This window comes from Peromyscus eremicus, chromosome X (assembly GCF_949786415.1).
Source record: "Peromyscus eremicus chromosome X, PerEre_H2_v1, whole genome shotgun sequence".
NCBI lineage: Eukaryota > Metazoa > Chordata > Mammalia > Rodentia > Cricetidae > Peromyscus > Peromyscus eremicus.
The window spans coordinates 88777723-88790185 of NC_081439.1; the positions used below are offsets into that span (position 1 = coordinate 88777723).

Consider the following 12463-nt stretch of genomic DNA (forward strand, 5'->3'; position numbering starts at 1 on the left):
GTATGTGTAACTGAATGGAAACATATACAATTAGGCATAGAAAGTAATGGTGATGATTTTAAGTCGAGTCATTAATCATATTGATTGCGCTCTAACTTAACAGTCTGAGTCAGACTCATTTGAATATACAACCTCACCCATTTTTAGCCAACATGGGGGCAGTTAGTTAATGCCCAATAAAAAGTGGCATAGATAGTTTTAGGTCTGGCTATACAAGTATGATTAGCACCTTGCAGCAATGAGTCAATATTTTTTAAAGCACCTTTAATTTAGTACAGAGGCCTCTGCTGGCTGGGTTGAGGCCCCAGGCCTGACCCAGTATGTGGGGCTCATATTTGTCCTATGCTGAACTCTACTTACAGCTCCATGGTTAGGACTGGGGCAGGGTTAGGGTGGGGGAGTGTGATATGTGGAGTAGGAAGAGAGGTTATGGGCCATGGAGGGCTCTTTCTCCCATTTACTTTCATAACTACTGGGATTCCTACCTAGCATGTTGTACCTTGCAAGACCACTTCTGCGAGGCACCGTTGCAAAGAGGAGCGACATGGTTGCTTCACGAACAGATCACCTGAACAGTGCAAAGTGACTTAGATAAAATTGGTTTGGTTAATCCTTCCTCTAAGAACAGGGCAACTTGCTCCAACTTGCAGATCTTAAAATAGTGCCAGTGGAGTCTCATAATTATGTCCAACTAGTGTTCTGAGTAGTGAACCTTTCCATTCCCTCCTCCCATAAAATCTGCTGACACCACAATTAAGAAGGAAACTACAGAAGATTGTTTTTTTAATCACTCAGCCAACATCATTGGCTTGACAAAGAGGAAAGAATACTGTCTTTGGTTGTCAGGTCCCTTAGAACTAATTTTTTTTTTTCAACAGGAAGGTAGAACCCTAAAGGCAACGACAGGGATGAGGCACAAAATTATGTCTCAGATGGCTGTTTTTAGAGATAACTGCTTGTTTTTGTGTGTCTGTCATTCACTCTTTATAGATCTTGCTAAATTTCTAGCTGTTAGCTGTGGGACTCAGCTGCTAGAAGAGGCCCGAGTGTGCTCCAACTCCATTTAGTGTGGAGTTTTCCTTCTGTCTTTTGTGCAAAAGAAAGCTTTGAGTCTATGATGTGCCTCCTTAAGCTGAATGTCCAGTGTATCATCAAAGTATGAGGTGTAACATGTCCTAATGGATATAACACAGTTCAAGAGCTTTTAAAGGCAGTTACTTCAATTTTTACACTTTATTTGTGCGCATGTGTGTGCATATGAACACGAATGTATGCCGTAGTGTGCTTGTGGAAGTTAGAGGAAAATGTGTGGAAATCAGTTCCTTCCTTCCACCACATGGGTTCTGTGGATCAAACTCAGGTTGTCAGTCTTGGTGGCCAGCGATCTTTCTAGCTGAGCCGTCTCACTGGCCCTAAATAGAGCCACTTTTTGAAATTTTGGTACAAAGTCTGTATTGTGCTAACTGTCTCTATTTCTGGATCCTCAACAAATACTGTGTTCATCACTGAGTGGGACACAGAGGAGGCTAGAAAAGTGCTTCTCTCTGTGTTGAAGCATACATAGCATCGAGTGAGAAGTTCAGATGAGTGGTGGCGAGAGAAGAAAATCCTCCTTAAGTATCTGCCCTGTGCAGATTGCTAGACCCCTTTACCCTTTCTCCTCCCCTGCAAGGGTTGATATATGTGGTGCTACCCATTTTCACATACTAAAACTCTACTGACAGTTTTCTGTGAGCTGAAGAGGTTTGTGTTCTGTGGCTTTTTCTGTAGGCTGCTTTTTCATCTTTTTGTTTTTCATGACCATAATCACATAACATTTTTTGGAGTCAAACTTCCAGATCCTGTATTTTTCCCTAGAAGGCCTGTAAACTGAGGAGGCTACTAGATGGCATAAGATGCTTCAAGTAAACATGGCAGAGGGATTTTGAAAAACAAAAAAAAAAGTAATGACATCCCATCATTATTTACTCTATGGGAAATTTGCCTGAATAGAATATACACTATGATGTTGGTTCAGCATAAATGGGTTAGAAAAGTGTGGGTTCTTGTGTCTCCACAGCATTCTGCTTGCCTGACCTTGGGCTTGGTCTCAGCCTCTTTCTGCAGGTCAGAGTCCTCTGGTTGATGATGAACAGTATCCTCTGGCTCTGGATCATCCTCTTACAGAGACCAGATGATCCGATAACAAACCCATTATATAATGAAAACTCTTCCTGAAATCTAAAATCTCAATATTTTCAATTTGCTCTGATAAGAACATAATATGTAGGCATGGAAGACAATGTTAATTCAGGAGAGCAAAATGTGTGCATGTATATATATATGTACAGTCCAGAGATAGAAAAACGGTTTCTAGTCCAGAATCCTCTATCACTTTGTCTATAGTCTTTTGTTCAGTGTTGCTAGGATCCATGTGGTTCCCCGGAGAGTAGAAGCTTGATTTAAAATAGGCCTCTGTTTTCTGTCCCTTGTTACTGACCAGAACTTGGGGTCCTTGCAGCCTAACTTTCAATAGAATGCCCTACATACATACATTACAAGTTTTATTATGTAGACGTGGAAATGATTGCCCATCCTGGTAGACCACTAAATACTTTAAAAATCACTGAATATTTAAAAAAATATTTCATTGAAAAAGAGAGGATTGGAAATTCAGTCTTAAAATGGATGAACATCTGTACTAGTAGCATAGGTAAATAAGTTTGTTCTTTATTTGGTCCCCAAACATAACTTTGCCAGTGTAATCTTCATTAACATAATGGTGTTATGAATTATACTTATAATTCTTGTCAAACATTATAAGTTACCTCAGCAACTCCATTTTTGGTTACTTCGATTAATCATTTTTTAAATAATATTTTATTCTTTGAAAATTTCTTATTTATACAATATATTTTGATCATACTTTATGATTAGTCTTTTGTATTTGTGGCAGACTTAGAACTTTTGGTTTTGCTATTTTGATAATCATTTTAATGATGACTACATTATATAAAATACTTGAAGTGTTAGGTTTAGGAGCTAATTATTGGAAGGGATTAGCATTAAATTCATGTACTATAAAATGCTAAGTAGGCTTTAATACCTATTAGGTAGGAACTAGATCAGGTTCTCTGTACCGGTCAGTAATTAACTTCCAGTTCTGAGCTCTCTCAATGTGTGAAGGAAGCCTAAAAGAAAACAGTAGAGATAATTCTCCCCTCAGGAGGACCCTAGCCTAAATGGGAAGACATATGAGTGACACACTATAGTTAAACCCATGGTTTTCCTGGGATTTTTGTGGAGAAGTGTAATTGTCCTCTCTCATGTCAATTATATGTTTGGGATGAATTTCCAAATGTTATTAGCTTGTAAAAAAGTGTTCCGGGTATATCATGTGTGAGTGTGTGATGCAAATAAATGTAATTTAAAAACAGGTTAATTTAGTTTATCCTCATTGGATCATCACAAGAGCCTATGCTATGCATACGACAGGTGCTTTTAATTAAAGAGATAAAGAAGCTATGGTCTAATGAATTTAAATGTTTTGCTTAGCACCACTAAGGTAGCACTGTTTAGATATAAGACTCCAAGAAGACTCTATTATAAGAATGAAATAATGGTTTTTAAAACTATAAAACTACTATGTAAATACAAGATTATTGTTATAATTAATTATAGTCATTGACAACCTACCTAACCTCCATTTTTTTCTTCTATTTTGAGTCCTCATGTAGAATATAGAGAATTCTATGCATTGGCTATTTTTATGTTAGAATTTTTGACAGTTGCTTTGTAACTCAGTCTGGCTTTGAAATCATTATATAGATCAGGCCATCTTTGAAATAATTTGTGATCCTCCTGCTTCAGCTTCCCAAGTGCTGGAATTACAGCCATGTACCAACATTCACAGGGCTCCAAAAGATCTTCTCCGAACTTGAATGAGTCATTCAGTAATCATAAAGTTCTTGTATTTGGTTGTTTTCTTTTTCAGTTTCAGAAGATGTTTGCATTGGTTGATATTCACAAGGAATTCCCCTCCCCTTTAGTTGTTCACTGAAACATTCATTATAATCTTCCTTGAGGTACAATGGGTAAATACATCTACTACACTTTTCATTAGCTTAGCCAAGACACAGTCATACACCTTGTCTCTTTAGTTCCTTTGGTGATAGTGTTTATCACTTCTTAACCTGTCTAGTTACGCTTGTAAATAAGAGTCATGTTTTTAGTACTCGTTTATAGCATCCAAGATCTCTTCTTTTGCAAGATGATAAACAGAAAGAACTCTATAATAATAGGATATGTGATCTAGAAAGCATCTTAAAGGATTATCCAGTGATCCTAGTTCAACTTGAACAGCAGTTTGTACTTGAAGAAACAGACTAAGCCTGGACTTACATGTTCATCTTCCAAGGAAGAAGCATAGTTTCTGATATTTTCAGGAGAGTCTCATGGGTAGTTAATGCTAATATCCTGAAGGATGGTTTTGGTATAACTATTTTTTAAAAATAAAACTCTAGCTCATTTCTTAATCAACAGCCCGGAGGTAAGGCTTAGTTTTTACATTTATGGCTTTTCTAGGAGAAGAAGGGTAGATTGTAGTGTGTGTGTGTGTGTGTGTGTGTGTGTGTGTGTGTGTGTGTGTGTGAGAGAGAGAGAGAGAGAGAGAGAGAGAGAGAGAGAGAGAGAGAGAGAGAGAGAGAGAAGAGAAGATCCATACTCAGAAGATCTGGAAGATGACAACTATATAGGCTATTAGTTGCTGGACTATGTCGGTATTTAGTTACGTTCAAACAGCATTGGAAATAATAGAATTCTGTCAAGTGCAGATCACAGCTGCTTGATCATAACTCTTGATCAGAGCTAGCTAATGCTAGATTTGGAGGGCAATACTTGAATCAATTTTTCATCTTGTAAGTGTAAAATGTGTACTGTTTTGAAATCTTAATCACTTTCATTGAAGCATTTTCTCTTCCTTTTAGGTAGTAGTGATGGGGCATGACTTATTTCAGCACTTGGAAGGCTGAGGCAAGAGAATTGTTAGAGCCTAGCCTAGGGTACTCATTGAGACCCTGTCTCAAGAGAAAGAGAAAGAGGGGACAGAGGGAGGGAGGGAGCGGCAACCCCCTTTTGTGTTTCTCTCCAGGCACAGAGCTTTGTCATACCTCACCACTAAGCTTACTTTCACTGGTAACCCATCCTTCCCCTCTCTTCTTCCTATTTCTTACCAAAGCTCAAGCTGAAGAGGATAGACAGTGAAGATAAACTCTGCAGGAATAATTTTCTAGCAGAAAGAAAAGAACATGCACATTTGTCTTTGTACCGGGAACTAAATCATCTGGAGGGAAACTCTAGGTTGTAGGCACATAGGTATTTATTTCTTTTTTTTTTTGTTTGTTTGTTTTTTGTTTTTCGAGACAGGGTTTCTCTGTGTAGCTTTGCGCCTTTCCTGGGACTCACTTGGTAGCCCAGGCTGGCCTCGAACTCACAGAGATCCGCCTGGCTCTGCCTCCCGAGTGCTGGGATTAAAGGCGTGCGCCACCACCGCCCGACTGGTATTTATTTCTTAATATGTCAGTTGATTCTACCATTTCGTGTATTTCATTAATGTGTTGTATGACAAGCAATTGTGTTTTCTGGGGAAAATGTTGTGATTACCTGTCATTGGGTCATACTCTACCAGATTCAGTCTTTTTTTATCTTTAGCACCCTCTAATTCCAAACATATCAGTGATTCAAAAACTCTGAAGTTGCAACATTTTCTCATTGTTTTGTTTTTGTTGTAAACCTTCCTCTGCTAAAAGCATTTTGTGGTGTAGATAGAGATTAAGTGGTGTTTTTTTTTTTTTTTTAAGCAGCCATTTAAATATTTTTTAAGGCTGGGGGTGGGGTGGGGGGTGGTGGTGGTCGGCGGCGGCGGCGGCGGCGGCGGCGGCGGCGGCGGCGGCGGCGGCGGCGGCGGCGGCGGCGCACGCACGCCTTTAATCCCAGCACTCGGGAGGCAGAGCCAGGCGGATCTCTGTGAGTTCAAGGCCAGCCTGGGCTACCAAGTGAGTCCCAGGAAAGGCGCAAAGCTACACAGAGAAACCCTGTCTCGAAAAACCAAAAAAAAAAAAAAAATTTTTTTTAAGTGAAAAAGAACTGAAGCTTAAGAATTCTCTGACACTTGTTGAACATTGTAGATGTCTCAGGACATTGCAAGACCTAGACAGGGACTTGCTGACCTAGAAAAACAACTTAAGTTAGCGATTCAAGCTGGGAGTTGTGGCGGGCCTGTAGTTCCAGCACTAAGCAGGTGAAGCAGGAGAATCAGTAGCTCAATGTCATCCTTAGCTACATATTGAGTTCAAGGCCTGCTGAGATGCAGGAGATTCTATCTGAAAAAAAAAATGAAGTAAGCTATCAAGAGGAGTCAAAATCCCAGAAAGGAAGTCCACACATATGCGTAGTTACACCTACTCCTTCCCTCTTCTAGGTCTTGATTACTAGTATGCTTTTTATTCCTATGAGTTTCCCTATTCTAGGCATTTCATATAAAGGGAATCACACAATATACTACATTTCTGTGCTGGCTTCTTTCATTTGAAAATATATTTTAAAGGATTATCCGTATTGCAACATTAATCAATACTCTATTCACTTTTATTTTTTTTATCTTTTTTTAACTTTAATTAAATAACTTTTTTTCATTTATTTTACATACAAACCACAGTTTCCCTTCCATCCTCTCCTCCAAGTGCCCCCATGTTTCCCACCTACTGCCCTCCCTTTCCACTCCTTGTCTCTCTCCCCTTTCCAAAAGGGGCAGACCTCCCATGGGCTTCAGCAAAGCATGGCACATCAAGTTGAGGCAGGACTGAGCTCCTCCCCTTGCTTCTGTTCTATCTTATGGATAAACCATGTTTTGATCATTCATATATTAGATGACAGGCTTTGGTTGTTTCCTTCTTGGCTACTATGAGTGTTGCTGCTGTGAACATTGGTGTACATGAGTTTTTGAATGAACACATTTTTTATTTTATTCGGTACATACCTGGCAGTGGAATTGCTTGAGCAGAGGTTAGCTTTACATTTAACTCTAGAGGAAATGCCAAACTACTTCCCAAAGCAGCTGCACCATTTTACATTCGTGTCAACAACAACAACAACAACACACAACACACACACACACACATATATATGAGGGATTCAATTTCTTCACATCCTGGCAGACACTCGCTACGCTACTTTCCCTTTTTGTTTGCTTTGTATTACTATAGCTATTCTAGTGTGTTTGTTTGGTTTGCATTTCCCTAATGGCTAATGATGTTGAGTATCTTTTTTATTTGTTTGCTGGCTATTTGTTTATCTTCTTTGGAAGATCCTTTGCCTTTTCATTCTGCTAATGGTGTTGTTTATAGCTCTAAAGGTTTAAAATTGGATGAAGTAGCATTATCTGTATTGGTTGCTTGTACTTTTGCTGTGACAACTTTTCATGTTGTCTAAGTCATCTCAGATTTACAGGAAAATTTTCTTCTAAGACTTTTACTCTTTTGGTTCTTATACTTAGATGACTGATCCATTTTCATTTATTCATCTTGTAGATTGAGGTTTTTTTTTTGTGTGTGTAGCCCAAGATCTCACTATGTAGTCCAGAGTGGCCTTGAACTCACTATAATCCTTTCCCTTCACCTCTCAAGTGCTGAGATTACAGGCACACAGCACCATGCCTAGTTTGCATTATTTTTGTATGTTGTAAGGTAGGTTTCTAACTTCATTTCTTATGCACATGGACATGAAATTCTCCCAGAACTATTTGTTGAGATTATTCTTTCTTCGCTGAATTATCTTGGAAGCTTTGTCAAAAATAAGTTGGCTGTAAATATACGGGTTTATTTCTAGAGGTTTTTTTTTTTTTTTTTTTTCTAAGTTTGAACATTTGCTGTGCTATTTGCAAGCAAGTATGACCTTGGGCAAATTACTTTTTTGTAATGATGGTACTTATTTTTTAATAAAACTGTGAAAAAGGTAATTGGTATTGTAATGATGCTTAAATAGTAATGGAAGTAGGGAAAATGGAGAATAGTTGCAGACATGCTGAAACAGGATTAATGAAAATCAGGAGCCTTAATAAATGAGAAATGAATAAACAGTTGTTTGAGGAACTTGCAAAAATTATTCAATCCCTCAAATTGGCAAATGGTATTACTGTGTCTTAACAAAATGAAACAGAATGGAGTGCCAGGCATGGTAGCACATGCTTACCATCCCATCCTGTCACTTGGGAGACAGAAATAGGAAGGTCAGATGTTAGAGGTCAGCCTCAGTCTAACCTCAGTGACCTTAAGTAACTATCTTAACTGATTGCAGTTCTGTAAAAATAATATAAGGGGTAGCTTATGTAAGTAATTTTCTGTACTTTGTCTATCCTTTCTATTGTATTCTTTTGTTTGCTTGTTTTTGATGTTAGACTTTACTGTTAAGGACACCTGAGAGTCCATTGAAAGCTATGAACAATCCTCTTCAGGTAATAAATACATATGACATGCACACACTCTGCAGACATTTCTAGGAGGTTCAGAAACCCCTAGTTAAAACTCCTAATTTGACCTTGTATAAGGCAATTGTGCCCCAGAATGTGTTTCCCCAAGCTTACTTTCATAGTGAGATTCAAGGGTCATATTGATTTGGGAACACATTTTAGAGTTGCATATGAAATTGAAAAGGTATTTCCCCACAAAGAAGCATTTATACAGCACCCTCTTAAGGCAGAGGAACTGTGGTACTTTAACTGATTTTCTGTAGGTGTCAACATGTAGAAGTGACTTTCAGCATTGCTTCTGACCAACCTAGGTAGTTTTCAACACAGATACTGTGGAATGCTCGAAGCCCTGAAAGGGTTGTAATGGAAGTGTAGTGTCAGATGGAGATAGTCCTAGAGGAAGGAGTCAGAGAGGCAGACAGATTCAGAGGGACATGGAGAGATGAAAATAGAAGCGGAAGCAGGCCATTTAAAACCCCTCTTGTAAATAGTCAAGATAACTTCAGTGAAGGAAGTAAAAGATGATTAGAGTAAAGGTGTGGGGGAAAAAGCACAGACCTTGGCAGGAGACTGCTTTCTGCTCTTGCTTTGTGTTTCTGGTTGACTTACTAATGACCCTGAGCCTCATTTTCCTAAGTAGGATGGGTCTAGTAATAATACCATATTCACAGTCTGAAAAAATTTAATGAATATTGTATACAAAGTGCTTAACATAGTATTGAGAACCCAGTTAAATAAATAATCAATAAGTGCTATGTATCTTCTTACTTTTGGTTTGAGTAATACTTTATTAGCCATTATTGATTACCTATTTTGTGCCAGTCACCATGCTATGAATAAAAATACAAAATTGTTAATGCTGTCCAGGAGAGGAGGGAGTTAGTTGGAAATACAGATATGTTAATGAAAATGTTCTAGAGGCCCCCAGTATTTGAAATAATAAACACTTTCTAGGCTTGCAAGAACATTCATCATTTAGGGAAATTTGAAAGAGGAAACGATTGCTTTTTTTTTTTTTCCAATGATGGTCAGAGAGTATAAGTTCATTTGTGGCCATGTTCAATTTGAGCATCTAAGGGGTGTCAGGTAAAATTATCTAAGGAAATAATCTTACCTTGTGTGGAAGTTGTAATCTTTCTTCTCTAAAGGCATCCAATTATAAGATTTCTATATAGACATATGTGTGAATATATGTCTAAGTACCTGAAAATTGTAAAATGAAACTATCACGTCTTTTTTTTTTTTTTAAGTGTAGCTAAACAAATCTTTGAACCTATTAAACTAACTGGGAGTGTCTGCCTTATAAAGAAAATCCTTCCCATTTACAGCCCAATTTACTGTAGGAGATTCCATTAAATAGATGGTTAGTTCAGCTCATTGAACAGGTTTGATTTAGAAACAACTTTTTGTGTATACATTTATTGTACTTAAGTGCTAGATTTTTGGGATTGCTGTCAGAGGACTATGCACATATCACTAATCAGTGACAATATTTGAACAAACACCAGTGAAAGAATCAAAAAAAGTGACAAACTGGTTTAGTTCTGTCAGTTGGGAGATTTCTTTTTCTCTCTGGTCCACACTTAAATGAAAGTTACCACATCTGAAGATTTTTGGCTGTTCAACTTGCCAGTTTCCATCTAGATCTTGATTTGCATCTGATCACGCTTTAGTAAGCATGAAAACACACATGGAAGATGAGCTTTGCAACAGGAAGGTGCTAGTTGAAAAAAATATTTAACAATAAAACCAAACTGAAGCCATAATTGATAGAAGTTGTTCCTAAGTCTACGGTTGAAATTTTTTACTACTCAACTTGAGGAAATTAAAGAGTTTTTGAAGGTGAGGGTTTGAGAATGTGAAAGAGAAAACTATCATCTTTTGTCTCTAATGACTCAGTTTACTTAGAAATAGGATAAAACAAGTTTCTATGTGTGGTAATATGAAGTGATTCAAGTTCACACTCTGAAGAAAAAGATATTATCCTGCACTGAAAGCTGCATTTCCCCAAAGCTGTCTGCCTTTTTTTTCATGCATACCCTTAGAATGGAATCATTTCAGGAAGGAGAGAGCGAGTTTGAAATATAGCCTTGTTTTCCTTCCACTGGATGTAAAATAGGAGCAGCCCTTATATCTTGCCTTGACATGAAATAGAAAGCAATATTGGAGAATAGGGATTGAGAAATTTGTAGGGCCTCCAACTCATCACAGTCTCAGAGAAGAGATGTCAGTGGAGAATTTAGGAGAGAATGATCCATGCCAATTGTGTGAGCTGGAATGGTAATGTTAACCAGGAAGCCAAGACACAGAGGTGGCCACTTGCTTCTATTTATTAGCGAAGGAAAAAAAAAAAAAAACCAACAACCTCAAGCAAGTGTCTAAAACAAGATTTGAAGGAGAGTGGGGTGCAGAAAGCCTTCTTGATTAATTTCCCAGTAACTCCTATTGCTTAAGCATCCCTGGGGAGTCTATCAGGCCGAAAGTCTCCATTGGTTACAATATAATTATTCTACAACCACTTTTCCTTTGGAAATGCTTAATGACTCTTACTTTGTATTACTTGCAGGTGAAAGCCCAGCCTCTGCGGTTCTTAATGCCTCAGCAGGATTATTTTCACTAAAGATGGAAACACTGGAGTCTGAATTGACCTGTCCAATCTGCCTCGAGTTGTTTGAAGACCCCCTTCTGCTCCCTTGTGCTCATAGCTTGTGTTTCAGCTGTGCCCATCGCATCCTGGTCTCAAGCTGCAGCTCCGGTGAATCCATTGAACCCATTACTGCTTTTCAGTGTCCTACATGCAGGTATGTTATCTCGCTGAATCACCGGGGCCTGGATGGCCTCAAGAGGAATGTGACCCTGCAGAACATTATTGATCGCTTCCAGAAGGCTTCAGTCAGTGGGCCCAATTCTCCAAGCGAGAGCCGTCGGGAGAGGACTTACAGGCCAAGCTCCGCCATGTCTAGTGAGAGAATTGCTTGCCAATTCTGTGAGCAGGACCCTCCGAGAGATGCTGTGAAGACATGCATCACCTGTGAGGTCTCCTACTGTGACCGTTGCCTTCGGGCCACACACCCTAACAAGAAACCTTTCACCAGTCATCGCCTGGTGGAACCAGTTTCAGACACACATCTTCGAGGGATTACCTGCCTGGACCATGAGAATGAGAAAGTGAACATGTACTGTGTATCTGATGACCAATTGATCTGTGCCTTATGCAAACTGGTGGGTCGTCACCGAGACCATCAGGTCGCTTCCCTGAATGATCGATTTGAGAAACTAAAGGTAAGCAATATCCTCGCCACAATTTCGAATTAATACATAGTTGTACAGTTAGCAAGAGCCCCAATAAACGTAAATAGGATAAGTATGTCAACTCCAAGTTGTTTTCATGGGGAATAACGTATTCACTGCAAGTTTTCACTGGAACTCATCTTTTGCATAAGCCTGATTGCATTTGTGTATTTCTGTGCAATTCTGGGAAAGTAAGCCCATTGTCCACTTCACCAGGGTGACAGCAGTCTCACTTCTCTGGGACACATTGCACATCACAGATCTTTGCTTTGATCTTTCCACCTCTTCTTTTCAGTATATGAGTACCTGTGTAGGTGTACTGCAATTAGCATATGTGCTAATTTGCATACGTTTGGGTGGGTCTCTGTGGAGGTGTGGGCGGAAGTGTCTGAGTATCTATGTGGATGAAAGATTTGTGGAGGACATTAGTACATGTGTTTGCAAGGGCTGAGGATGTGGCTTGGTAGAGTGCTTGCCTAGCAAGTGCCAAGTCCCTGGGTTCTATTTCCGGCTCTGCGAAACAACAAAAAAATGCCTAGTCAGTATAGCAAAGAAAAGAACACTTGGCATTAACCATTGCAAATTGCCTTTGAGCACTTAACTTAGAGCTAATTCTTATACCAATGTATCACCAAGTCAGGAGGTGTGGTTAAACATCTGAACTAAAAA

The 12463-nt window shown here is 38.9% G+C and overlaps 1 protein-coding gene across 1 annotated transcript in view; it reads left to right on the plus strand.

Annotated features, from left to right (window-relative positions):
- The window catches only part of Mid2 (midline 2), a 110650-nt gene that overhangs the window by 1949 nt on the left and 96238 nt on the right, over positions 1-12463 (plus strand). The window contains exon 2 of the mRNA XM_059250914.1: positions 11070-11785. Coding sequence (XP_059106897.1) covers positions 11070-11785 — 716 coding nt within the window. The remainder of the gene's footprint in view (positions 1-11069; positions 11786-12463) is intronic.